The sequence below is a fragment of the Perca fluviatilis genome, chromosome 13 (assembly GCF_010015445.1).
Source record: "Perca fluviatilis chromosome 13, GENO_Pfluv_1.0, whole genome shotgun sequence".
In the NCBI taxonomy this organism is placed as follows: Eukaryota; Metazoa; Chordata; class Actinopteri; order Perciformes; family Percidae; genus Perca; species Perca fluviatilis.
This window is the reverse complement of record NC_053124.1, coordinates 29985725-30012042: the sequence shown is the minus strand read 5'-3', so window position 1 is coordinate 30012042 and position 26318 is coordinate 29985725. Positions and strand designations below refer to the sequence as shown.

General features: G+C 40.3%; 1 protein-coding gene and 1 long non-coding RNA gene across 7 annotated transcripts in view; one reads left to right on the top strand and one right to left on the bottom strand.

Annotated features, from left to right (window-relative positions):
- LOC120570850 overlaps positions 1-16855 on the bottom strand; it is a 44425-nt gene extending 27570 nt beyond the window's left edge. For both annotated transcript variants that reach the window (XR_005641146.1, XR_005641145.1), the window contains exons 1-2: positions 16718-16855; positions 231-302 (exon numbers count right to left, since the gene is read on the bottom strand). This is a non-coding gene — a long non-coding RNA (uncharacterized LOC120570850). The remainder of the gene's footprint in view (positions 1-230; positions 303-16717) is intronic.
- The window catches only part of LOC120570848 (protein FAM131B-like), a 64317-nt gene extending 38415 nt beyond the window's left edge, over positions 1-25902 (top strand). For 2 of the 5 annotated variants that reach the window (XM_039819441.1, XM_039819440.1), the window contains exons 3-9: positions 12825-12930; positions 16727-16945; positions 18379-18519; positions 20605-20760; positions 20845-21017; positions 24330-24464; positions 24709-25902. In XM_039819441.1, coding sequence (XP_039675375.1) covers positions 12825-12930; positions 16727-16945; positions 18379-18519; positions 20605-20760; positions 20845-21017; positions 24330-24464; positions 24709-24891 — 1113 coding nt within the window. In that variant the 3' untranslated portion in view covers positions 24892-25902. Of the gene's footprint in view, positions 1-12824; positions 12931-14385; positions 14463-16726; positions 16946-18378; positions 18520-20604; positions 20761-20844; positions 21018-24329; positions 24465-24708 lie in introns of those variants that run through there. The other 3 variants (XM_039819442.1, XM_039819444.1, XM_039819443.1) reach the window with 3 other exon arrangements.
- Positions 25903-26318: the final 416 nt, after the last annotated feature.

Sequence of the window (26318 nt, the reverse complement as noted above, 5' to 3'; positions counted from 1 at the left end):
AATGTCACTGTCTTAATACTTTATGACTACACTTTCTCTATCAACTGCTTTTCCAGAGGCCAAGAAGAATTTTAATCTGGCGAGAAAATTAAGGAAATGCAGACATATCAACCAACAGAAGCTTATATTACTCAAACCTATGCATACTCCTGTATGTATGTCTGCACTCTGGCTGTGAAGGTGTGTGTGTGTGTGTGTTTGTGTGTGTGTGTGTGTTGATAGTCTCTTACCAAGGCCACAGAGCCGCTCTCCCCGGGGCTCAGAATATTACTGAGCCATGTATCACTTCTCAGCTGTAGACCCTGGGGAGAGAGAGAGCAGTAGAAAGAGAGAGAGAAAGAGAGCGAGAGAGAGCGAGAGATAAATACAAAAACACAGACATCCATCTTATTGTTTTTCCATCATTGGCTGCTGCTTTCTTTTCTTCAGTGTTGCCATTTTTCCTCCTACACAAGGGTTGAAAGGCCGACATACACCAACATTTTTTTTTTTGCTGTATACATATTTTAAAGGTATATTTATTAACATTACTGCTAGGTTAATTGTAGTTTACAAGTGAAAGAGCAAGATGTAAATAACCTGTAGCTTACTCCCTGCCTCCTGCCTAGTGAGAATAAACACATGAGAAGTGATTTCTACGAAACTTTAAAATATTGCACATATTTTAGGCTCAGCGTTGACACTTCACGGCCATGGCATCAGTAGCGGAATTCATTTTTGATTAAGTGTTGCTCCTGTTGAGCACTGATCCCATGGCAGCCCTCGAGTCGGTTTCTTCCACAAACATGACTCTTCTGTGTAATTTATAGACCTGCAGAGAGGGAGGCTAGCAGGTGGAGAGGGATTTAAAAAAGTAAAATACAGGAGCTCAGAGAGCCAGTTCAGACTCAGAAACAGGGGACTATGAACCAACTGCAACAAACAACACACTACAGACTGACAAACAAAATAAACATTAAACAGCAAGAGTCAGTCTGGCTTACGGGATGTACAGAGCTGGGATAAATCCTGATATCCTCTCCCCTTCTGCTATCTATTTTGCAAGGGCACCGTCGCTGCAACCGGAGCTTAGTGCCGCCCAGGACCAGTTGTGATTGTTTTTTTCCCGCAATCCCAAAACAGAGAAGCGGTGCAGCCAGACCATCCTCCAGAGCCAACACAGCGCTGTGGAGATCTGGGTCTAGCAATGCAAGACTACTAAAATACCCAAACTTCCAAACCTTATGATGGCACCAGTGAGAAAGTCAGGGGATCATCAAAGTCAGTAGGGTCCATCCTCTGGGCACCATGAATGTCTGTAATGAATTTCATGGCAATCCATCCAATAGTTATTTCAGTCTGGACCAAAAGTGGTGGACCTCCCGACAGACTGACAATGCCATCCCTAGCAGCTTGTGTGGCTAAAAAACACTTTGTTGGAACATTTATAATTTTTTGTAACTGCACTAAACTAGGGTTGGGTACCGAAACCCAGTGCCATATTCCTATACAACCGGTATCTACAGGGACGAATGACAACACAGATTTCGGTGCCACTTAAATGCCTGCGCTGCTCTCTGGTGCTCCAAAACAGACGTTACAGGCAACAGAAACATCACTGCATGGGACACTTAACACCACACTTGGCATCAGGTAACGTTAGCCTATTATTAGCTAGTAGCTGGCTTAAGCATGTCAAAATGCTGAAAGCTAAATTTTCTAATGTGTGGCTGTATTTCATTTGAAAAGGTTCCAACACCAAGACGTACAACAGTCTGCAGCTAAAGACACAGAGGAGACTGGCTGCACTGTGGCCACAGCCACAGTCGGAGATGTCGGAGAAACAATAGAATAGAATAGAATATACTTTATTGTCCCCTAGGGGAAATTTGTCATGGACTCAAGAGTGCGTAGTGCATAGTAGTAGCTGCCATTACAGACAATAAATACACGTAAAAAAATACAAATAACAGCTAAAAAACGTACACATAGGCTACATAAACACAGAAATAAAAAATAAAAATAAAAAAATAAATAAAATAAAATGCAGAACACCAAGTTATTGCACAATAGCGACGGGACTTAATGGTGTGCTCAATTGCACCTTGTGAGCTCATGTATTCAAGTGCACCTCGAGAAACTCTGTTGTTGTAAAGTACCCTCCTGCCATCTAGTGGCTCTCCTTTAAGTTTTTTCTTAACAGTAATTGACTGGTGAAATAAGTTATTGTTATTAAATCTTAAATAAATTATTTAAATTGAACTTATGGCCTTAGCAATAAACTAATGTAGCCAACTGTCATTTTGTGCAGTTCTTCTTTTAAAGTACCAGCACTGTTTTAAAAGTATCATTTTAGCACTGGTACCCAGAAAACCTGCCCTGGAAATGGAGTTCTTGTGAGAGCACAATTTGAATTTGCTCAGCGAGTCACTCTGGCATTGAGTAATGATGCTCATTAACTATGCCCTTGTAGCCGAGCTGCACCAATCACATCGGTGTATCTGATACAGGCGGGCCAGAGGCGAGCTAAACAGATTAATCTACCAGTTAGCTCTGCTGGTAGCTAACTGGTAGACCAGTCACCCTGTGTATTGTTTTGATTGGTCGTAGTGTTATCCAATTGCGTGCAGTGAGATTTTCAAATGCATGCTTGGTGCCGCCCCTCGAGTTGGGCCATTTTCATTACTCAATCTTTTGGATTTGGGTCTTGATTTCCAGGCTACAGAAAACCCTAAACGATACCCAACCCTACACTCAACAGGTAAACACCCTTAAAAACACAAACTACAGGAAAGCAGGCGTCAAAGGTATGAGCTCATCATGCTGGACTCACATTCGCACATTAAACAATGTCAACTTAAGCGAGGAAACATCCCTGCAGCATTAGGCTCAGTGGAAGGCACATTAGCTGAAACATCAGCCTGTTTGTGGTAAAAGTCAGATCAATACAGAGTGCTCCTATCAGATCTCCTCTGAGGATATAAGCCTTCCAAATTCACACAAGTCTGACTAAAAGGATGGAAACACAAACAGAGATTGAGCTGCAGCTAAACTAAAGACTTAATTTATCACCATTAGTGTTTTTCCTCAGTCCAGGATTTCAGACTTCAGATGAGTTTCCAAAAGATGATGCCACAAAGACATTTTCTTGAAAGCTGCTAGATATCTCACCACTATTCAATTTCTTTAATGTTTTCCTGTCTAATGGCAAATCTGTACTGTTTCTAAAGTGTAAAAGTTTCAGAAAGTGCACTTCCACATCACGTGGCAGTAAAACTTTAAACATTTTTAAGATTAGCAGCTTTTTAAGCAACATGATCCCACAGCTCTAAGAGTTAAATGAATTGCTCTCTCTTGTAGTACAAAATCCTATGACTGGTTTCTATGATGCACTATTTTGTTCCTTACATGACTTTTATTGTCCCACTGAGCCACTGATAAACGTTTCCTTAAGAGATTCTTCATTTCCATCAACAGCTGTTATTACTGTAAGATTATGTTTAGAGTTTTTGTCACAAACCACAATCAGAATTTGTTTTATTGCCATGTAGGCAGCATAGTACCTATGACTACAATATATCTGTAGTACATTATATTACAAGAAAGAAGAAGAAAAAAAAAAAAACACAAGAGAAGGTAGTTATGTACCCTGCATCTGGTCCAGTGCATGCTGGGATACATTTAGGCACCCTGTGCCCTTGAGCAGGATAAACAAATATAGGAAATGGACATATGGATAGGTAGTTATTATTGTGAAAAATATCTGCTTCAGCAAAATGCTTTAAGGCAGCATAAAGAGCCGATTTAACCAGCTGGGCCCAGAGTTAAATGTTGAGCTGTAAATGTCAGTTTACTGAGAGACCGCCAATGTTATCGTGGCTGAAGGGACTTGAGTTTGAGCTCGCACAACGCTGCTGTGTCTCTCTTTCATTCAGGTAAATACACTATTGGCAGGGCTTCAGGGAGCTCATCTGTTGTATACTTTATGGAGTCTATCTAAATACAAAATATGATCACGTGCACACCACTACATTGATGGTGATGACGCCTGATTTTTTTTGTCCTCGGTTGACCAGCAGAGCTTTCCATTCACACACTGAGGGGTGCTTCTGAATCCATATCCTGCGACCTCTGACGCAAGCTGTGTTAACACACACACGCACACACACACACACACACACAGAGTCCAAGGACAGAGATAGCACTGTATTACAAACTCCTCACACGTTTGACCATTATAAATCATGACTGAAACCTGACAGTTATCAATTCTTTATGTAAGCTACATTCTAACCCAGGACACCGTTTTGTGTGTTTGTGAATATGTACTTCTTTCTTCTCTATAGCACACAATGCTAATAATGTATCTGCATTAAGGGGGACAGGGTTGTTGATCAATACCAAAGACTGAGCATTAGCATTATTAGCTATTAGCAAATAGTAAAGAGGGTAAACATTATACATGGCCTGTGTCTGGAATCATTCACTCATTCACTACTCACTATATCAGGGAGTTCTATGTAGAGTACTACATAGTAACCTCATCGGCAAAATGAAAAAACACTACCGGACACTACACTGGTCATTTTCTCTGTGCCAAAACATTGCTGTCGCACAAATTAAACATCCATATCGTCGCTATGGCAGCAAATGAAAGCTGAGTTTGCCTTAAATATAATACATATAATATAATATAATTTGCCTATGATAGCTCACATTACGGCTGTTGGAACGAATTCCAAAAGTCGAATATAATTCGAATAGTAAAAAAAAAAAAATCTATCTGGTTAACAATAAGTTAGCGGGAGTGAGAAACACAAGGCATTGTGAGGTCTTTAGATCACGGAGCTAACGTAAACATTTCCATAGTAACAGCGAGTTAGTGTAGTATTTCTCCATAAGATCACAAATAAAACATTTCATACGGACTTGCGGCTTCTACAGGAGCAGAAAACTTTCGTTTCACAATCTCACAGCTCGTGGGGAGTCTACCTCGGATGATTTAGACATTATGGCTGATAATCAAAATCGTTCCGGAGAAAATCAATGGGATTTTTACTTCCGGAACCACACTGTTGAGCTCTAATCACTAGATATTATAGTGTATTGTGGGAAACAATAAGTGCCCTTAAATGTATTCCACAATTACAAATCCGGACACTAAAGAAGAAATGGCTGACCACGTAATAGCGACCTAAACGTGAATAGTGACTCATTCTGGACACCGCCATGATCAACATCAGATTCAATGTTAGCATTGTCAATTGGAGCATGTTAGCATTTAGCTTGTGGCACTGCTCTGCCTAAGCACAACCTTACAGGGCTGCTAGCATGGCTGTAGACTCTCAGTCTTATTTAACAATATATGGGTAGCACATTCTAATTACTCACTCTTTATAGAGCATTTATGAGCCTTAACCAATGGTTAAGAAATAATTTACCAATGCTTCGTATCGCAGTAATGGCTTATCTCTATAAAGCTACCAATTTCTTTATTTTTTTTCAGTTCATAGTATTGTTAAAACACTTCAAAGTAAAACACTTCCATGCAAAGAGGAGGTATTTATAATGTTATATTGTTTGACTTTCCACAAGACAAGGGTCATACATGACTCAATGTCCCTTTAACACCAAATATACTTTAACAAAAAAAAAAAAATCATTAACAGAAAATAATGTATTGCCATTTTTGAGTATATTTCTCTTACTGTATGAGTTATAATCCAACAAAATAATAATGAGATTCGGTTCCCTCTGAGTGATTTATTTAAGTTGTTGAAAAATGAACTTGCGTCACTGCTGAGCCTGTTCATTACCTTCTGACATTAAATAAAACATTACTCAATTAGTTCAGTTGAGCATGTCAGCTGTGTGAGTTTTATACAGTGAGTGTTAATGATTAGCAACATGTTTGCTCAGGTTAAAATGTTAATGTGGATCAGACACAAAAAAACACAACGAGGCGACTGGTGACTTGCACGGGGCTTCCCTAAATCCCTGTGCCATCTCAGCGGCTGCTTTGTTAAAGGAGGATTATTCTTATTCCTCATTCGCTTGTCATAAAAAAATCAACATCTCTGACATGAATATTACATCGATGCTTCCGAGAAAGCGAAAGGGTACTGCAGGAAGACAGAATTAACTCTAGCTTCCAGTTTCGGCTTGCCCATGGTTTCAATTTGGTAACCATTTCCTGTTTTTGACACCAGATGATGGATGTCAATCGGGGCATTAATGCCTCGAACCAAGTCAGACCCAAATTCACATTCATTCATGTAGAAATTCTCGTTATAAAGTCTCTGAATCCCGCAGCTGCTGATTAGAGCATGAATAAATACAAAGACAGAGCTCCATCTTAATGTTTCATCGCCACTGGCACGCTGCTTTCTGTACTTACTCTCTTATTGCCAGATTCAAATGCTGCTGTCCATCTTCCACCAGCCATGTTATCACTGTATTAGCATTTTTATTATTATTTGGTTGGTTTCTTTATATGACCTTATGGGAATGAATGATGCACCTTTACAGCTGCACGAGATGAGATTTTTTATGTAAAAATCCATCTCTTATTCATCAGAAATCACACAATTGAGGGTGCAATAAGAAAGGAACACTTTCCCTCACAATGAAATGCTGTTGATTCAATCCATCTGTGTTATGAATTTGTTATTACTGTTGGCTGTGGTCACTTCTCTGCTGGCTGAAACTAACAAATCAAGACATCATAATGAAGAGAGACAGGCGTCTATTAAAAAGCCAAAAAATGTTATGCTGGTTACTAAAGGTCGGTGCAAATCACAACTTTTATCATGACACAATATTATACTAATTATTTGGACAATGATATGATATTTACTGGTATCACAAAGTATGACACGATACAATTATGATTCGATGGAATTCAGGAGCCTGAGAGGGATATGAGACAATATTATATGTCCACTATCAGTTACATTTATATCAATTTACAAAAAGCAACTAAAATCTGATTGGACGATTTTATAACTGAGCTCTTCCAGACACTTAAGAAAAAAAAATATTTTTATAAAAAGCATAAATATAAAATATATATATAAATATAAACTTGGAATAAAAAAAAAAAAAAAGGCACATCTTAAAGTTGATATGTATCGATATGTCGATCCAGATCGATGTATCGTTACAGCCCTTTTGGTCACATGTGCTGTTAGCAGCTTGTTGACATCTATCAGATGACTTTTGGGTGTTGACGTTCCAACAGTTACCTAAAATGAATACATCAACATGAGCAAAGCGGCCCTGTGTAGCTTTACACTTTCTTTAAAGCAGCTACAAATACAGCAGAGACAAGACACACCTGAAAAAGGCAAGTATGCCAGTACGGTTTGGGTATTTTGTCAGTGTAAGCCTGTATTATTAAAGGCTTTTTATTCTTAACCATCCACTTGAGTGCCTGAAAGTGGAATTTTTTTTAACCTACCCACAGATAAAGGCTTTTTTTCTTTACACCCATTAGTGGGTGTAAGGGACACCAGAAGCACTTATGTTACCACTATTTTCCTTCATAGTAAATAGAGTAGTTAGAGAGAAAAACAATATCCAAACGTTCATGTTAGTCAGGTGGACACAATAAATGCTAATGTGCAGGGTAACATATGACCAAATATAATCAGCCTAGCATTTCCCATACAGAATAAAGCCAAATTATTAAAGTCTGACTCAAATGTGCAGATTTTAGGATCGTCGTTACACTTACTAATGTCACCTGATATTGTAGAGAGCATTAAAGGGTTAGCTATACAAATTATTTTGACTGAAGCTGTGTTATTGATGGAGATGCTGCCCTGCACAAGCAAACATGTTTTAAAGATTAAGGATCATCAAGTTTACATTTCATATACACATAAACAAAACTCCTAGATGTCTCCAACCACTTCTGTAGCAGCAGCAGCAGCAGCAGCAGCAGCAGCCTTGTGAGGACAGGAAATAAAGTTTGGCATTTATTTTGACATAATGTTTGGGGCATTTTCCATGTCACCTCCCATGCAGTCTGTGATCTGTGGCCTTGAACAGCTCAACGATGATAACAAACTTAAAGTGCCAGTGGAAAAACTCTGATGTTAAAAAATGAAAACCAAAAAAAATCCCTTTTGACAGCAGTGTATTTAAATTCTCTGGAGCGGCCTCAGTTTCCAAAATGTTTCCCCTCTCCCTTCCTGCACATTGTACACTGAGATGAATAGGCATGATTGTCTGTGCATGTGTGTGCGTGTGTGTGTGTGAATATGAGGACACACAATAAATGGTGTCCAGGTTTGGTCACCCATCAGATTTGCTGTTGCCCCCGGCAACTGCTGAATGGTATCCATTGGTTACCTAAACATTCTGAGCATTGTAGATGGACAAAGAGGAATGGTGCAGCTGACAGCACACAAACACAGTCCTACACACAATTACACCAGCTCTATATTTACCCCTCCAATTCCAAAAAGTGCTGCTTATGTCCTCTGTCTCTCTTTCTACACTTTGACTCAGCCGGTTAAAATAAAAGCTGTTTTACTGTTAAACCTCGTGAGAAGAGGCTACCGCATCCCATGTTTAGATTATCTTCATGCCTGTTTGAATCACAGAATAATCAGTCCTAAGGTTATTGCTCTGGTTAGAGACATATACACAAACACTATGTAGACTGAAAAATGGGGAAAGTACTACCATGAATTAGGAAATTTCTGAATACAACAGAAAGTCTACCAGAGTCAATCAATAATGCATGTAGGGGTGAAAGATTTAATTTTTTACTCAATTTAAGAGCAGATTCGCTTAGAATATAGTAGTAGTTCAAGTTCTAAACTGCAAGAATTTCTTTTTTTTTAACTCCACACAGAACTAGAATAGGAAACTGCTGACACCCTAATATACACATTGTAAAAGCATTGTAATCAAATTACTGTAATTTAGGACTAAGGCTTAAGACCGCAAATCTCCTCTTCCCTCATTCCTAAATCTCCCTCTACTCTTCCCGCCTTTGCTATACCTGTACTTTTCTCCTCCCTTTCCTCGCCTCTTCTCCCTCTCTCACTTCCCTCCTTCATCCCCCAGCATGGCCGCACCGAGTTTTACTGGGAAGGAATCAACGTAAGTCTCCTGGTTTAAATCTTCTTCTTTTCCTCCTCTTCTTGTCATGTCCCCCTCCATCACTCACCCACTACGTGAGTTTGGGCTTTGAGTAAATAAGTCCACATCCTGCTCGTTTATCCTTCCACCCCTTCCTGCCTCTCTCTCTCTCTCTCACACCTCCTCTTTCTTAGCCCCGTTTTTCTTTTTCTCCACACAAACTCTCCCAATGCTAATCTAACTGTACAGCTCAAAAAAAAAAAAAAAAAAAACATAATATATATTTTTTTTTTTTTTTTTTTTTTTTTTTTTTTTTGAGAGAGAGAGAGAGAGAGAGAGAGACAGAGAGTCAGTCACAGATAAAAGCTGTAATAAGCTTAGCCACAGCTGAAGCCTTCGTACAAGTCCCAGTTTTTACTGAAAGCTCTGCATGATGAAGTGCATCACTCCTCAACTGTTTCTGTCCCATAAGCAGAATTCATTTGCGCAATGTGAATTTTGTTGACTCAAACACGCTCGGAGGCAAATAATCTCACACAGACACACTTCCTTGCCAACCCAAAGGGAGCGTCGTTTTTGACTTTGAGATCGACATTGAATTCTTGGACTTGTGGTTTGTTTTTCAACCCAGGTGGACCACGTTTCCCATTTTTTTTGTTTTGGTGAAAAGCTAGCAAATGTGTTAGCAAAATAAGTTTTTATCAAACTTGGCAGGCAGCCGAAATTGTATCCTTGGCTATACATCAAAGCTCTGGAAACATTTTCTCCCTTAAACCCAGTGAAGGCTTCCTCCTGTTATTCACTAACAGTAAATACATCAGTAAACTGTTGCCTATTTGCACTCTCCTTTTCATTTTTTTAGCTCTGCTTTGGTCTCCAAAAACTCTTAGATATTCTACTGTCTTTAACAAATCTCCAATACTGCCTTTTAGACCTCCAATACTGCCTATATATATATATATATATATATATATATATATATATATATATATATATATATATATATATATATATATATATATATATATATATATATATATTGGCAGTATATATACTTTAAAGTACGATGCTTCCCGTCAAATTCTGAAAAGCCGTTTGATGCATTCATTTCCAGTTGACAAGATTACTGTAAAAAAGCAGGTGTTAAACTCCAGCTTATTCAGAACGCTGCAGCCAGGGTATTAACTAAAACCAAAAGATTTGAACAGATCACTCGCTATTTGAACTTCTTTTCACTGGCTCCCAGTAAAACACAGCATTGATTTTAAAATACTTGTCGTTTTAAAATGTATAAATGGCTTAACGCTTTTCTACGTCGTTGATATTGAATACACACTGAACAGATCCCTTATATAATCAAGTAAAGGTCTCCTCATTACACCTAGAAAAAAGAAACTCTCCATCATCTTACGGTGCCTTCCTACTCTCCCACATGAACTAAGGTCTGCTGCAAGTGTCTTCTATATAAGCAGACTAAAAACATGTTTTTCCGGAAGCTTGTAATTAGGTTTAGGTGTGGTTAAAAGGTGAAGCTTTTATTTTAGAATCAGTATTATTTTTCCCTTTTTTTAAAAAAAATAATACAGTCTTATCTTACATGTTTTTGTCATGTACTGCATGATCTTTTGCATTTTATGTTGAAGCACATTGAGTCTATGCCTGTGATGCCTGTGATGAATGTATGAAATGTGCTATATAAATAATCGTGACCTGACCAGTTAGTCACGCAATTCAGTCTGTCTGCTGTTTGGTGCTGGGCAGGCAGGGGCTTCTGGTGCTCCAGCCCTGAATGTTTCCTCAAACGCCCCAAAATCTTTTAGTTATTAAAATAACTTCCTCTTTGTGTCAGTTACCCTCAGTCTCTCTGACTGGACCAGCTGATCAATGGAGCAAAAGTTCTGCGGAAACATCGACATTCATTCTGTGAACTCTACTAAAAATAGTTTTTAAGATTAGTAATGCTTTTCACGCCAAATTCTAACCTACCTACGTCATAACTTAAAAGTAGTAACTTCAGAAAATGTTTGCCTTTCTTTAGGCGGCAGGAGTAAAAATGAGTCATCGTCAACATTTGTAAACTAGATTTGGGCTGAGCCCAGATTGTCTGGCTCCGCCTCTGTGGGCAGGTAGTGCTTGCTGAAAACAGCTGCTTATACTTAACTTGTTTGAATTAAGATGAGTGTAAACAATGCTGCCGACACTTAGTGTTTAAATGTCTCCAGAACGCTTTAGTTTTACACATTAGTGGGACCGTGCAAAACTGGAACGCACAGAGAATTTCTGTTTTTCCGTTCCAAATACATGTTCACTTCTGGTTTATTACATTTGAAAACGAACAAGCTTCACGTCGAAACACAACTAATAGAAGAGAAATCCATGATCATATACCGCTATAATAACTATACACTCTGTACGTACAGCTGTACTGCTAGACTATATAATATTACTGTTACATGCAAAGCAAAGGGTTTGCATCAGATATGATAACACATAGCTGACACTCCACTTGAAGTCCACAGAGAAACCAGATCAATTCAGTTTGCCTTTATACAGAAATAATTCACTTGAACTCAAAATATTACATCACCTCTATCACACAATCCCCCGGTGTAACAGAGTCCATGTTTTTCCTACTATTCCCCACTGTAATTAGCTGTTGGGAGGACCTCATTAGGAGCCGGGCTCTGTCTCTGTGTTCGTTAGCTTGCTGGTTGGTTTGCCATGAGCACTGGCGCCAGGAAGTACGGCAGAAATCACACAAGCATGAGCAATTTCGGGTTGGTGTGCTGCACACGCGAGTGCAGCTGGTCTTAGTGTCTCCAAACCTCCTCTTACGGGCTTTATAAAGTAGTTTCGTACTTCCCTAAACACTGATTCAGTTCTTGGCAAACGAACATGTGGAATTTGTTTAACAAGTCAATACTGAACAGTTCTAATATTACATCATTTGAGACTGTAAGACCGACAGTGTGTCCGGGGGGGGAGGGGGGGTCACTTGTCGCCTCATATTGCTGCATGTATTTCACATGAGCTCTTAGTTTTTAACAACAAAGGATGGAGATAACTAAAGGCATTTAAGATGAGTAAACTTGGCCTGAAGCAAAACAAGCAACGCATTCTTTCATTATCATATAAGCATATCCTGCTAAAACATACCTGTCTGAATAAATACATCTCTTATATGCTGTTTCCACTATTTACCCATCTAATCTGTGTACAGTATATAAGGAATTCTTCTAGTTAAAACACAATATCCATCAGTAATTGTTCCATATCAAGGTGTTCATGATTTTTGCACCAATTACCAGCTGCTGTGCTCACCACAGACTCTGTTGTCCATTTAAATAGCTCTTGAATCACCACTTCATTTTCACTTTTAGCCACAGTTTATCTAGGATTCTCTTCTTTTCAAGCAATGATCCCTGTAAGCCATTTACAAGGTATTTGAATAATTAACCCTTCCTTTTTATTCCCTCTATTACAACCTCCCTTCTCTTCTTCTATCTCCCTCAAACTATTTTCTGAATCCTTAATCATCTGCTCTCTTCGCCTCCATTTTTTTTTTTTTAAATTCCAATCTCTCTTTCTTGCATTTATCTTTCTCTCATGTATTCTTATTTTGTAATTTTTCCTGTCATATTGCATTTTTTTTTTTTTTTTCTACATTCTCCTTTTGCATTCTCTCATCTCTCTTCATTTTCTTTCACCCTCTTGGCTCCAACCTCACCTCACTTCCCTCCCTCTCTCCTTAGTTGTCCATGGAGGACACTACTTCCATTCTGCCTCGCCTCAAGATGAAGCCGGCCCAGGCCTATGGGATCGGTGCCCTGGCTAAGTCCTCTCTGACAGGTGTGTCAGGTGTGTGTCTGTGCTGCTAGATGGTAAACAGCCCCCCATGTTGCGTCCACGTGCTCCTCAGACGGTCAAGGGTGAAGTTGTTGTTGGGAAGTGAAAGGGGCCTAACTTCCTTTCCCTGTTGTGTCAAAAGATACTTTTTGGTTTCTTTTTGTGTGGTATTCAGATGGTTACTGGGTGCCAGAGTTGTGCAGCAGCCAAACGATCAATGTGTGGTTTGGTTTAACAGTAATCACCAGACAGAACTCGTTTTTTCGAGAGAGCTGCTACAATATAAATGAGAGAAAATGGGAGCATATATTACTAATTAGTATTGATTATGATTGAAATTGAAACGTGGTAAGTGGTATCACTCACTAAGCATTAGCTCAGCTATGTTGCGGTCTGTATGGCTGTTGCTAGACAACCAAACCATTCATTCCACTTTGCAGAATGGAGTTTAAAAATAAAACACACAGAGTTGTTAGGAAATCAGTTTTTTAATCTGGCCCAATTTGGAAGCAAATGCAACATCATCTAGGAATACACTGTGTTGGCATTTCAAATACATGCAAGTGTACATGCCAGGTAGATTACTCTGTAACAAGAACATATTAGTTGGACCGTACATCACAATTCTCTAAATAGAAGAAATTTTTAGTGGTAAATTCCATCCTCCAATCCAACATGCCCACGCAAACAGAGCATCTTCTTTTATGGTCTGGTGAAAACTAATTTAGTAGCCTAACACAAACAAAATAAATAATAATAAAGAATGTAAAAGTTAGAAGTGAGGAGGATGCTGTTATCACAGAGCATACTGCTCTTGCAAAAAAAAAAAAAAAAAACTAGCCATAAAATGATCTGCGTTAGCTTACCATCCATGCTCCAAATCCTCATATTAGTCCATAGTGATCAAAGCAAGCTAATTAAGAAGCCACTTATTAAATAGATACAACATCTTGAAAGCCTTGGTCACAATTAAATAAAAAGTCCTCATCTATGAGATTTTAAATTAGATTTACCATTTAAGGTTGCCAGTTAGGCAAGGTACTTTTAAGGGCATTTCATCCCTTCATTACAAATTAGAAAGCTAAAAGAAAATGTAGGGAGAGATACATTCAAGACAGGTCCCTGGCCAGACTCAAACCAAGGTAATGACACCATTTTATTTTTTGCATCCAAAGCAGCTCTTTCTTTGAGATTTGTTTGTTTGATTAAAAACTCCATCCTGCCTGTACTTCCACTTGGTTTCTGCACCGCGTGCTGGACAAACAATCGTCTGACACACGTGGGAAAAACAAGAAGTATCTGTACACGTTTGCTAGAAATGGCGATTTTGGGAATCAAACCTTGCCTCAACAGACAACTTCAACTCCAGAGCCGGAGGAGGAGCTTGGAACCAACATGGTTCGCCCCTGTGGGTGCCCCTTCCTGTATCACTCCCTACTCTCCCTTCTCTTCCATTGATATCAACAGCAGACGTCAATGACGGACACGTTTTGCAGAGTCATTGATGGAAATCCAATCAGATCTTTAATTTCAAAGAAACTAAAGTAAGTGCGATTACTTACTTTAATTACTTAGCGAAGCATCTCCACAGGTGTGTTGGGACGTGTAGTGTATTTGTAACGTGGCAGTGCTGGTGCTGGTGGTGGTGGTGGTGTGGCTCGATATTTGTGTAGTGACTCTTTTGTGCAGTGGCTGGTGCCTCTTGTGTGCTCCGTCATCTTTGTGCTTTCTGCTTCAAACCGTAGTGCCCTTCGTGGTGTTGTAGTGTAGCACCTCAGAGTGTCTGTGTTTTTTTTTTGTTGTTGTGTCTAGTGCACTTTAAATAAATCCGTTGGTATAATGTTGTTGGTATTCTATTTTGAGCCTCTGAATAGCCAAGAACCCAACACCCTCCATCATCCTCATTCTTTCCATTCCTATTTCAATCCCCAATTAGACTCTGCGGGGAGTGTTTGATTTTCAAATGAGATTGGCTCTCTTTGTCTAAGGGGAAAAACTGTTTCTATTTATAACTCAGCATGAAACTTGCCCCCTGGACCGGGGGGGAGCAATTTCCAAAGCTCTGTCTCTGTTTAAGTCATTCCTGTTTGATTTTAATTTAATTTTTTAATCGATCAGCCAAGCATTTGACTCAGAGTTATTTGTCCCTGGTTTGAATCCTGTATTTGCATCTTAATTGGGCAGAGACTTGCCAGTGGACCCTCATGAATGTTCAGTTTACACCCAAGGATTACTTTCCTCTTCCTCTCTCAGGCTCTGTAACACGTTTTTAATTAGGCAAAGTCTAATGAATCTCATTTATTCTGTTTACCAGGAGATGAGTAATGGCTTTAATTATTAATATAGGTTTGTCGGCGTTTCAGCCTTCATCCTTGTCCCTTTCGGTTCAATTCAACAAACTCTAACAAGCACACAAGCAACCCTCTCCAATTTGTCACAATGGTTACGTCATGTTACCTGACCTCTAACTATTATGTAGCAAATACACATGGGATCTGCAGTCATATCTGAATATTTTACACTTTTAGTTAAGAAGTTCCTAGAAAGGTTGATATGTTGAACTCAAAAAGACATATTTGTTTAAATGCCAAGAGGTTGGCAGATAAATTGTAAGTGTTGTTTTTTTTTATGCTCTTGACTTCCAAGACTCAAGAGGAAGAACAGATTAAAGAACAGAATAACATTCTGTAGAATACTCAGATTTGATCAGAATCTCAACATACCGACCGATTTTATTTTTAGGAAAAATAGAGTTTAAAAGAAAAGATGCTCTTATTTCTAAATTCACCTCTATGTGACATTTATCTAACTGGTGCTCTACATCATCTCTGCTCGTCCATATCAGTCACATGCATCGTTAGCATTTAATTGGCAGATTTAATGTGATTGATATGAATCCATGGAGAGTGGGGAATGTCAGACTCATTTTGATGATTAGCGTGCAAGTAATAACTGAAAAGCAACACATTTAGAAAAGTTTGGATGAGAGTATTGCATTTGTGGCTGGTAGATACTCTGGGGCTTAGTTTCACAGACGGAAGTTTGAAAGCAGCGGTGGTTTTTGAGGCATTTAACCACCAACTACTCCAGCTGGAGGGCTCATTAGATAAGACAGAGGTTGTACTGAGCAGAGCAGAGCATACATGGCAGTGCTAAAAAAAAAAAATTTACTCGAAAAACCTACCTTGGATAAAGATTTGTTTTAAAGTAAACCTGAAATATAATTACCGGTATTATGATTATTATGAGTCATATTTCTCTCCCTCTCCCCCAACCGGTTGCGTCAGATGACCGCCCACCAAGAGTCATGTTCTGTCCGGTTTCTGCCCGTTAAAAGGACGGGGTTTTTTTTCTAGCTGCTGTCGCATCAAATGCACGCTCGTGTGGGAATTGTTGGGTCTCTGTAAATTATAGTGTGGCGTAGACTAACCCTAAACCCTAAACTTACTCTGGACAGTGTCCTGAGATAACTTCTGTTAGGATTTGAAATTATAAATAAAATTTAATTGATATTTGAAAAGATATAATTTTCTTTATAGACTACTACATGTATTTTAAAATACTTTTATTGCAAAGAAGCTGAAAGGTTCTTCCCATGTTACCCAGTCACTCTCTGAGTCACATCCCTTCCAGTACATTTATTACCCCATTGACATTGACAGTTTCTCCTCATCATTCTACTTTCCCCCGAGCCTCAGTTGGAGGGGTCATCAACCACAGAGGCCAGACGTAGTTTTGACAGTGTTTGTGTGTGTGTGTGTGTGTGTGTGTGTGTGTGTCCCTCCTGCTCCCCACATACCTGTTGTAGGCGTGACTCGCTCCATGAAGGACAAAGTGACCAAGCCCACTGCCATGGCCCAGGGTCGCGTTGCCCACATGATCGAGTGGCAGAGCTGGGGCACACCATCTGTGGGGCAGATGGGGACCGTGGGTCTTAACAACCTGCAGAGGGAAAAGGAAAGGAGGCTTGAGAGCGATGCTTACAGCGACCTTAGTGATGGCGAGAAGGAGGCCCGCTTTGCTGCAGGTGAGGGTACATCTGGGTACTGAGTGTACACGCTACACTGAAAGGTTTTCTTTAGTATACACTCACCTAAAGGATTATTAGGAACACCATACTAATACCGTGTTTGACCCTATCCTCTCAATATGGCCAACATTTCTAAAGAATGCTTCCAGCACCTTGTTGAATCAATGACACAAAGAATTAAGGCAGTTCTGAAGGTGAAAGGGATCCCCCACACCATTTACACCCCCACCACCACCAGCCTGCCCAGTGGTCACAAGGCATGACGGATCCATGTTCTCATTCTGTTTACGGCAAATTCTGACTCTACCATCTGAATGTCTCAACAGAAATCGAGACTCATCAGACCAGGCAACATTTTTCCAGTCTTCAACTGTCCAATTTTGGTGCGCTCGTGCAAATTGTAGCCTCATTTTCCTATTTTTAGTGGAGATGAGTGGTACCCGGTGGGGTCTTCTGCTGGTGTAGCCCATCAGCCTCAAGGTTGTTCGTGTTGTGGCTTCACAAATGCTTTGCTGCACACCTCGGTTGTAACGAGTGGTTATTTGAGTCAAAGTTGATCTTCTATCAGCTGGAATCAGTCGGCCCATTCTCCTCTGACCTCTAGCATCAACAAGGCATTTTCGCCCACAGGACTGCAGCATACTGGATGTTTGTCCTTTTTCAGACCATTCTTTGTAAACCCTAGAAATGGTTGGGCGTGAAAATCCCAGTAACTGAGCAGACTGGACCAGCCTGTCTGGCACCAACAACCATGCCACGCTCAAAATTGCTTAGATCACCTTTCTTTCCCATTCTGACATTCAGTATGGAGTTCAGGAGATTGTCTAGACCTGGAGCACACCCCTAAATGCATTGAAGCAGCTGCCATGTGATTGGTTGATTAGATCATTTCATTAACGTGAAATTGAACAGGTGTTCCTAATAATCCTTTAGGTGAGTACAACATACAACATGCAAAACCAATAGAAAACAAGTCCTGCTGAGTTAAGCTGTGTTTTAGACCGGTTATCTGCATGGTTTGAAAGCATCTTTGAAATTTGTATTGTGAAAAAGACAACTTTTTGTAACTTTTGAGGGTGTCCCCAAAATGGACAGTTTCATCATAGGGAAGATCCGCCCTGGTTCTTTCTTTTTACTGAAAATGAATTTGTGCTACCCACTGGTGCACCATTTTTCTTCACTGACTGTTTGGAAAATCTAATTGGTTCTGGCCCATCTGGTACGTCTAGCAAAGTTAAATTCATTATTTGTGATTTGTTATTTATACACATTTTTGCACATTTACAGATTTCCTGCTGTGAATAAACATTCCCCCAACTCCTAATTAACTTCTGTGTGTGTTAGCAAATCTGGGACTTGTTTTGTGCACTGTATCTGTAATTGTTGGATAGTGAAAAGATCTCCCTGTTATTATTACTCTCTGTCTTTAGGCATCATGCAGCAGTTTGCGATCTCCGAGATGACTCTGTTCGGCTGGAACTCGGTGGACGGGGAGAGTATGGGAGCCGGCTCCAACCAGGGCAGTGTTGCTCACCTCAGTGAGGTCAACCAGGAGAGCATCACCAGCAGAGGTACTGCAGTTTAAACCTTTCTGCAAAGACCTACTAGTGGCAGATTGTGCGGAACAATCGCAGGTAGGGCTGGGACGATATGCCTTTGTCCAGATTCGATTCTTTCACGATACATGGGTGCCAATGCGATTTGTATTGCGATTTTCATTTATTGCGATTCTAGAAGTATTGCGATCCGATAGTGTTGAGTATTGCAATTTTCTTTTCCTTCTTTAACAAAAACAAAAGTTGAATAATACACTTCTAGAGACAATATATCATGAGAGAGTTCTAAAAAAAAATTGTTTTCTAAAAAGAATGCAAATTACATGTTGGTCAGTCAGTGTGACATTTATTTAATTTGTAAAGAAGTAAAGAAGAAGAATTTTCTGCTGGAAACGGATATATATATATATAGTTGCCGTCGCAAGACAGATGAACAGAAAATATTAGGGTGAATCATTGGTAAAAATGAAAAAATCGCCGCAAAGAAAAATCACGATAGGTCAAAAGATTTTTTTCCACCTCTAATTGCAAGGATCTGTTACTGTTACTGTCATGAACCTACAGTTAGATTTCCAATACAAGGGAGGAGTCATTAGCGTAGTTGTATTCATGCAACATTAAAGTCTATCTGCCTAAACCACTAACACAGTTAAAGCATAACTACAGAAACATTATTCTTACTGTAGACATTTTGCCAAGTGTAATAGCTCTAAACACTTCTCACACTCCTGTCTTTGGACCACACAATAAACTCTTATGTTTTGTATTGTGAGTAGATGCACAGTTTGGGGAAATTAAAGCCCAGCTGGAAACTAAAAACAGCCAAGTCAGTTTTTCTGCCAACCAGCTGTAAAGGACTTTTGGAGGGCAGGCACACAGCTGCACATTTCTGCCTTCCACTGCTACCGGGCACTTGCTCAAAACCTCTCAAATGACAAATCCAGATGACAGCCTGTCATTTCTAAAATATCAGAACACATTCTGATGGAGTGCCATGAGTGCTTGGGCAAGAGAATTCACCCAAAATCTAAAAGAAGGAAATTAACTGCATTATGGAGATTTCACTTTACACTTGGTTGAATAAAGCAAAAACAGTTTGGGGAAACAAACTCATACCCCTGATTTTTGGTTTGAGCCTCAGGTGGTAAGATGTCTGTTCAGTTTAGTTGCACACAGGATGATAAAACAGAGAGAAAGGAAGGGAAGAGAGCAATCGGCTCAAGCAAGATAAGGAAACCCCATCCAACCTCACGGGGACAGCCGTATAATTTCATAAAGATTTTTAACAAAACAACAACAATTCTCTGGCTGTTTTTTTGTCTCTTAAAAAAACAAGATTCAAATGAATTTGAAACTTGGACTTGTGTGCCGCTTTCACTTTACACGGACTAACAACACTATACACTTTCTTTTTTAGAGCGCTGTCCAAACCCTGAGGGACCCTGTAGGTTAGCACAAGGACTAAGCGCTGCTCTCATTACCAACACCATATGGGCTCTGCGGTTTATCTAGCTTGCAACAACAACACACATACAGTATACACACACAGCGGCGATTAAAATGCTACTTAATATCAGCATTAGGACTGAGGCGATGTTTCTCCTCCGTAGTCCATTCAAGTGTTCAGCCTGCACAGGTGTGCTCTATAATAACAACGCTGCTGCGGATAGACTAATCATACTCCTATTAAAGTTAATACATATTTTGTCGCTTTTGGATGAGGGCAGGTTCATCCCTTGTATGGCTTCATAAGAGCATCTCTACTATGCTGCTAATGACTGAATCCACAGCTCAGGGTCTGAGATTGGATATAAGTCTCTTCTTTATCCGGTCTTGTGTTTATGCTGTATCTAAAAACATCCTTGAATCCTGACTTTGACTGAACAGAAAGAAAATGACTGAAATACTTTTAATTCAATCTGAAGGTGAGCAGGGGAATTCATACAATTCTTGTTTTGGTGAATCTGTGGTTGTTCCTCTTGTTGTTCCAACACGTTTCCCAGTGCTGCTTTTTCATTACTAAAATGGCATTGACATCCATCTCTCGAATATCTTTTTCTTGTCTTCTTAAACGGTCCTCCTTTGTCTCACTCCGTACAGACCAGGTTCTCCACCACTCCTCGGCGGACGTCTGGCCTCACACCTACGTCTCACAGGGCCTGTACTGCCTGTCGTCCACGGACGCCTGGGAGCCAATCACCAGCCAGCCCTCGGGCATGGCCTCACCTGCTGCAAGCTCCTACATCATGGCTGCCGGTGAGAATTGACTCTTCTCTCTTACGCTGCCTCTATGAACACTAGACTGTGTCTTTGAGCAGCGAGTGCTTTTGGTTGTTCCAGGTGGCGGCAGCGGAGCAGCGGGTACACCCGGTGAGGGGTTCGAGGGGACGGTAGGCGGGTACCTACAGCAGCACCATACTCATTTCACCCTGCAGCAGCAGAACCAACTCCAACAGCTCCAACAACTTCACCAGTACCAGCAGCAACAGTTTCTGCAGTACCAACAATCCCAGGTCAGTGGTAATAAGACTGTTCACTTATGCAGTTTCAGTCTGGCACTAACAATGAGTAATATCAGGTCTACCAGCAACAGCTGGGAATCTAAATTTGCCTACAGAGGCAACAGCAGGTCATTAGTACTAGACTCCTAGCACTGCATACTTATAGTTAGATCAAAACCTGGTTGATAGAACAGCTATTAGACTGTATCCATAGAATGTTTCAGTAACAGCTTCAGCACCAACTCTCAACTAATGTGCATCAGCTAATGCATTGTGAAATAAACACCACATGGAAAATGTATTACTTGTCTTTACATCTGTCAGACCGTCGGTCCACCACTCTGGTCCAAAATTAAATCACATCACAACAACTTTTAGACAGATTGCCATTTTGTGTAGACATTCGTGGTTTGGATTATCCAGTGAAATATGTCAATATCTTGCCACAGCATTTTGCACGGATATGCATGGCTCACAGATGATGTATCTCGTGGTTAATTTGGATGAACCTGACTTTTTCATCACCGTGAGATTTACATTTGTTGTTTTAGTTAAATGCCTAAACAGGAATCTTCATTAAATGTGGTACACTGTGCACTCACTTTGGCTTATGACCAAATACCTTCAAAACTAATGCCATTGCCATGAGTCTCAGCTGTACTTCTATGTTAGAAGTGCTTGTTATCACGCCAAACTAAGACGGTGAACATGGTAAACGTCACGTTAGCATTTAGCTGAAAGCGCCGCTATACTTTTTCAGCTTCTTCAATAATGGGCAACAATGCTACAATGATCTACTGCATCACAACACATTTCAAAAACATGACGCTAGTAGCTTTACAGAGCTGCGTTGGTTTAATTTTTCAGCCACGGAGGTTGCCGCTTGTTCTTGTCTTGGTATCAACATAACAGTACAACCTACAAAATCATGTATGTATGTATGAGTAAAATGTTCATTGTCAATGTTTTTTCAATTTGTTTTCCCTACAATATATGCTCTGGAGACTATGATGGTCATGCATGATTAAGGTTTTTATGGTTGTGTTTCGGAAACTCAAAGCTAGTTGAGGTTAGGGGGAACACCTTAGGCTATTGAAAAAGTTAACACTGACTTGAAACATGAGCATCGGGTTTTCTCCAAAATGTACTAGCCGACTTAAATGAGTTGTTCAGTATATAAAGTAATTCTCAGGACACAGGGTTGCTGGCACACATGTTTCTGCTGTTGGCACCAATACTAACGTGCCCTATACACACAAGGTATTTACGTGCTTCTTGATTGATCAGACTGGATGAAACAATAAAGATGAACCTTTACATGCTTCCACGTTTTAAATGTCAGGCTTCACCTCCCGTAAATTGGTCGGATGTGCAGGCTGTGTGGCTTTTATTGCTTAAAATCAGCTGCTGACTTCCAGCTCTCGGGCTGCTGATGTAGTGAGTCATGATGAACTGTGACAGCCAAAGACTTTTGTACCAATGCTCTAGCAGTGGTACATCTCAGAGCTCATTAAGTGACTGAGGGTTATGAAATAATAACTTGAAAAGGTCAGTGACTGTGTCTTAAAAAGGTGTACCGATCCGAGACCACAATAGAAATGAGCTTGTTGTATTATTCGGTTCCCCTTAGGAAGGAGACTATTGAACATATTACATTTATAATAAAGCTTTCAATCAATCAATTTTCTGAGCATAAGCGCTCGAGACATTTTCCCACTGTTCTATGCAACACCATCCCTGACTGATCATTTAAAGGGGTACACCATCATTAGCGACTAGAAGGAAGTGAAAAAAGAACTGGCAAAAGTATCCTTCTGCACAAGTCTCTGGCAAAAACTGCTAAATGCAGGAAGAATATAACTGCGTGCTTTGTCATTTGTTTTTGCATGACGTGGCTTTTCACCCTTCCTAGCTGAAATGTGTTGTGATGCAATAGCTCAGTGTTGTCCATTATTAAAGAATCTGAAAATGTCAGGAGCTGCAGGGCTTTGTTGTGCTTTAAATCTCTAGTGGGTGACGATATTTTTATTCCGACAGAAACAAAAGGTTTTGAAATCAAGAGATGCGGCCACTGGCCACGTTACTGTTGAGTCATTGGTTTTGTGATCAACGTCCAAATCCACCCCTTGAAAAAATAAAACCTTATTTTACAGTGAATGCTCATTAATTCTCTTTCCTTCCTTTCCTATCTCTGACTACAGTCTATGGAGCACAGGCTACATAGTGCCTCCCATTCCCTCCAAGCCACTCCCAACAGCACCATCCACAGTCTCGGTCCTCCCACCCATCCTCGGCTAGCTGACCTGTGGGGGGCGGGCCCGGGCCCCCCCCCCCCCCCCCCCCCCCCTTTTTTCCTTTTCCTTTTGGACCTGTGGGGGGGCGTGCTGGGTGCCCCGTTTTGCACCTCTCCTCTCCGAATACAGACTTTGCGGACTATATGGTGGTTTAATATATTCTGACTGAGTTTGCAAGGGCACAGGGGTGTGTGACTGCATATACAGTCATAGGCAAAGAGGACAGGCATCTCCATTCAGCCATTGTTACAGAATGAGTGAGACAACAATTATCATCGAACTGACCGCATGTCTTATTATGCATTTAATATTCTCTTGTTATTGTAGGAAGCCAAGGTTTATCTTCTTTGATGTCAGGCATGTGTCTTCAAAAAATAGTTGACTAATCATAGAAATATCACGTTGATGTTAATATTCTGCACAGGAATAGTCACTTTTTAGACATTTTCCATTGCGTTTGACACTCATCTTGGCTAATTTGTTTTTGTCTTCTGGATCTGGATTTGTTTATATCAGCAGGCATATTTAGCACACATCTGTAGTGCAGTGAATGATGGGAGAAACTGCCAGGGAAGTCGGCAAGGTAGGAGACAGGCTGAATGTCTGCATGGAGCACTGCCAAAAGTCTGCATGACAGCCTTTAGCGGACCTGATGAATTTTGACAAAGGACATCCTTAAATCAGCCCTGTCTCCAGAGTGGCATGCTGTAAAGTCCGCAAGTTTACAACTCTAGGCATTTGGATTCAGCATCTGTGTCTGTTGTACCTACCTAAGTATTTGTCTCGTCTCTCTGATGTCTTGCATCGGCAAATAAAGCTGGGGTCAGGACATGGGAGCTCTTATTCTGCTATTTCTTCCTTCTCTCCTGCCTTCTGTCTCTGTTTCTTTCTTTCGGTTTCTTGAACTGAAATTGAAGGGTTGATGTCAGTCTGTGATCTAACATACGTTGAAATGACAGTAACATGTTGCATCATTTTCCAGTCGAAAATAGGTGCAAGCAATTAAATCAGTAAACCTAACTGGTTGCAGGTGGAGATCACCGGGCAGATGAATGGACAGATAGCTGACATGGTGGGAGGAGGGGTGGAGACAGTCGGAGAGGAGCCAGAGCCCGAGTCTGAAGGCATCCTTGATCAGCATGATGATGAAGAGGAGCTGACAAAGGTGAGTTCTTTCAACTGGAACAGCCCCGAACCCTTGGTGTTGGTTTCTGCCGCAATCCCAGAGTCCTAAAAACAGATGCATCAATATTAGATTAAAAAAAAGATGACCAAGTCAGATAATATAAGTGAGAAAACATGCAAACAACTGGCCTAATAAAAAGAAGAACAGGGCCTTACTTGCCACCGACACAGTACAACTGTAGAATCCCAAACTGTCTTAAATGCTTCATTTCCTGTCTTTACAGGTAGAAGAGGTAACATTAACCTTGGAGCCGGAGCCGTGCTCGTTGACCCCATCCCCGCTGAGGGAGGAGGTCCCCTCAACCAGAGGCTCAAGCCCAGGACTGTCAGTTCAGATCGCAGAATCTGTCGTGGGGAAGAAACCGTTTGAAGTCACGCCCTGCATCATCCAATCCCGAGAGGAGTAAGGCGAAGAGGCGGGGGAGGGCTCCATTGTTATTGTTGCGACCAACTGCATCATAGGGTCAGAATAAAACTGAAAGGAAAAAAAAAAAAATAACAGGAAAATAAATACTTCAATAATCAATCAAGCTATTCTATCCCAACACCAACCCCCCTTCCAACTATTTACCCACTATGAGTCAGAAGAAATGAGAGAAGACTTTTTCAGACGAAAACGTGGGATGTAATGTACACAAACTAAATGCCAAGAAGCCCCCCCCCCAAACCCCCCAAGTAACTGTGGGAAATGTGGAATATTACACATGTGACAATGAACACATAACATTTAAAGTAGATAAGAGACTTCAGTGACTGCTGAAACAAAGCTGTTTGAGGATCAGATGAATTCACAACAAGTTTGGACCGACTGGACCAAAGAACCAGGACTAAAAGCCAAACAGTAGGCAAACGGACGGCTGTAAAATCTTCAAAAGAAAATAAAGAGAAGAAGAAAAAGATGGGACGAGAAGAAGAAAGGTTCTAGTTAAAAATCTGTATCAGTGCAATACAACAAACCTGGACACAACAAGCATATTCAAACAGTATTTGCAAATAATTCCGAGCGGTTGGTTAAGGTGTAGCGTGTCACAACCGAAAAAACATCCCGCAGAAACAGAAACTTTACCTGGTCCCAAAGAACTGTTGGGATTTGTAGTAATGCATTTTGCTTTAGAGTGACAGCTCGTCTGCGCCCTAGTTGAGATGTTGGGATAAACCCAGTCCAATCTGATACTCAAAAGTGACCTGTGGCACACACTTGGGAGTTATTTGCAAAAACTTGATCTGAACACAACCAAAAGAAAGTGCATGCTTTTTAACAGTGACATAGCCCTAACAGTATAACACAGTATACAAAGTAATAATATATAAAATTGCTTTTTATAATAAAAGAAGAAAAAAAACTCCAATAAACTGATATGTATTTGTATGAAAGTAAGACTGTATGTATGTATAAATGTAGCATTCATTCTGGGAAACAGATTCTTGGTGCGGTTTTGTTCCTCCATGTGTTGCAAAAGTACATACACACATATTCACATCAAAGACTGTACAGTCTATGATTCACACACATTTGTTCTTATATGTATTAGCTAACATACTGCTAACTGTCCAAACCTGAACAGTAGCTTCAACCTAAACTTAATGTAATTTTAAGCTTGACCCTAAAACCAAATCTTAACCATAAACAGCCTTTTTAAGAAGTGAGGGCCAGATAAAAATGTCCTCCCATGCAAGGTCATGCATTGGTCCCTCACCAAGATAGAAATATGACAGCGCACGCAACCAGTATGCTTGTTGAGATACTGCATTCCCAGTAACCAGTGATCCAATTGGTGGCACATTTGTCTGTGTATTGACAAGTGCCTGACTTAACTCACTTTATTCAATCCTA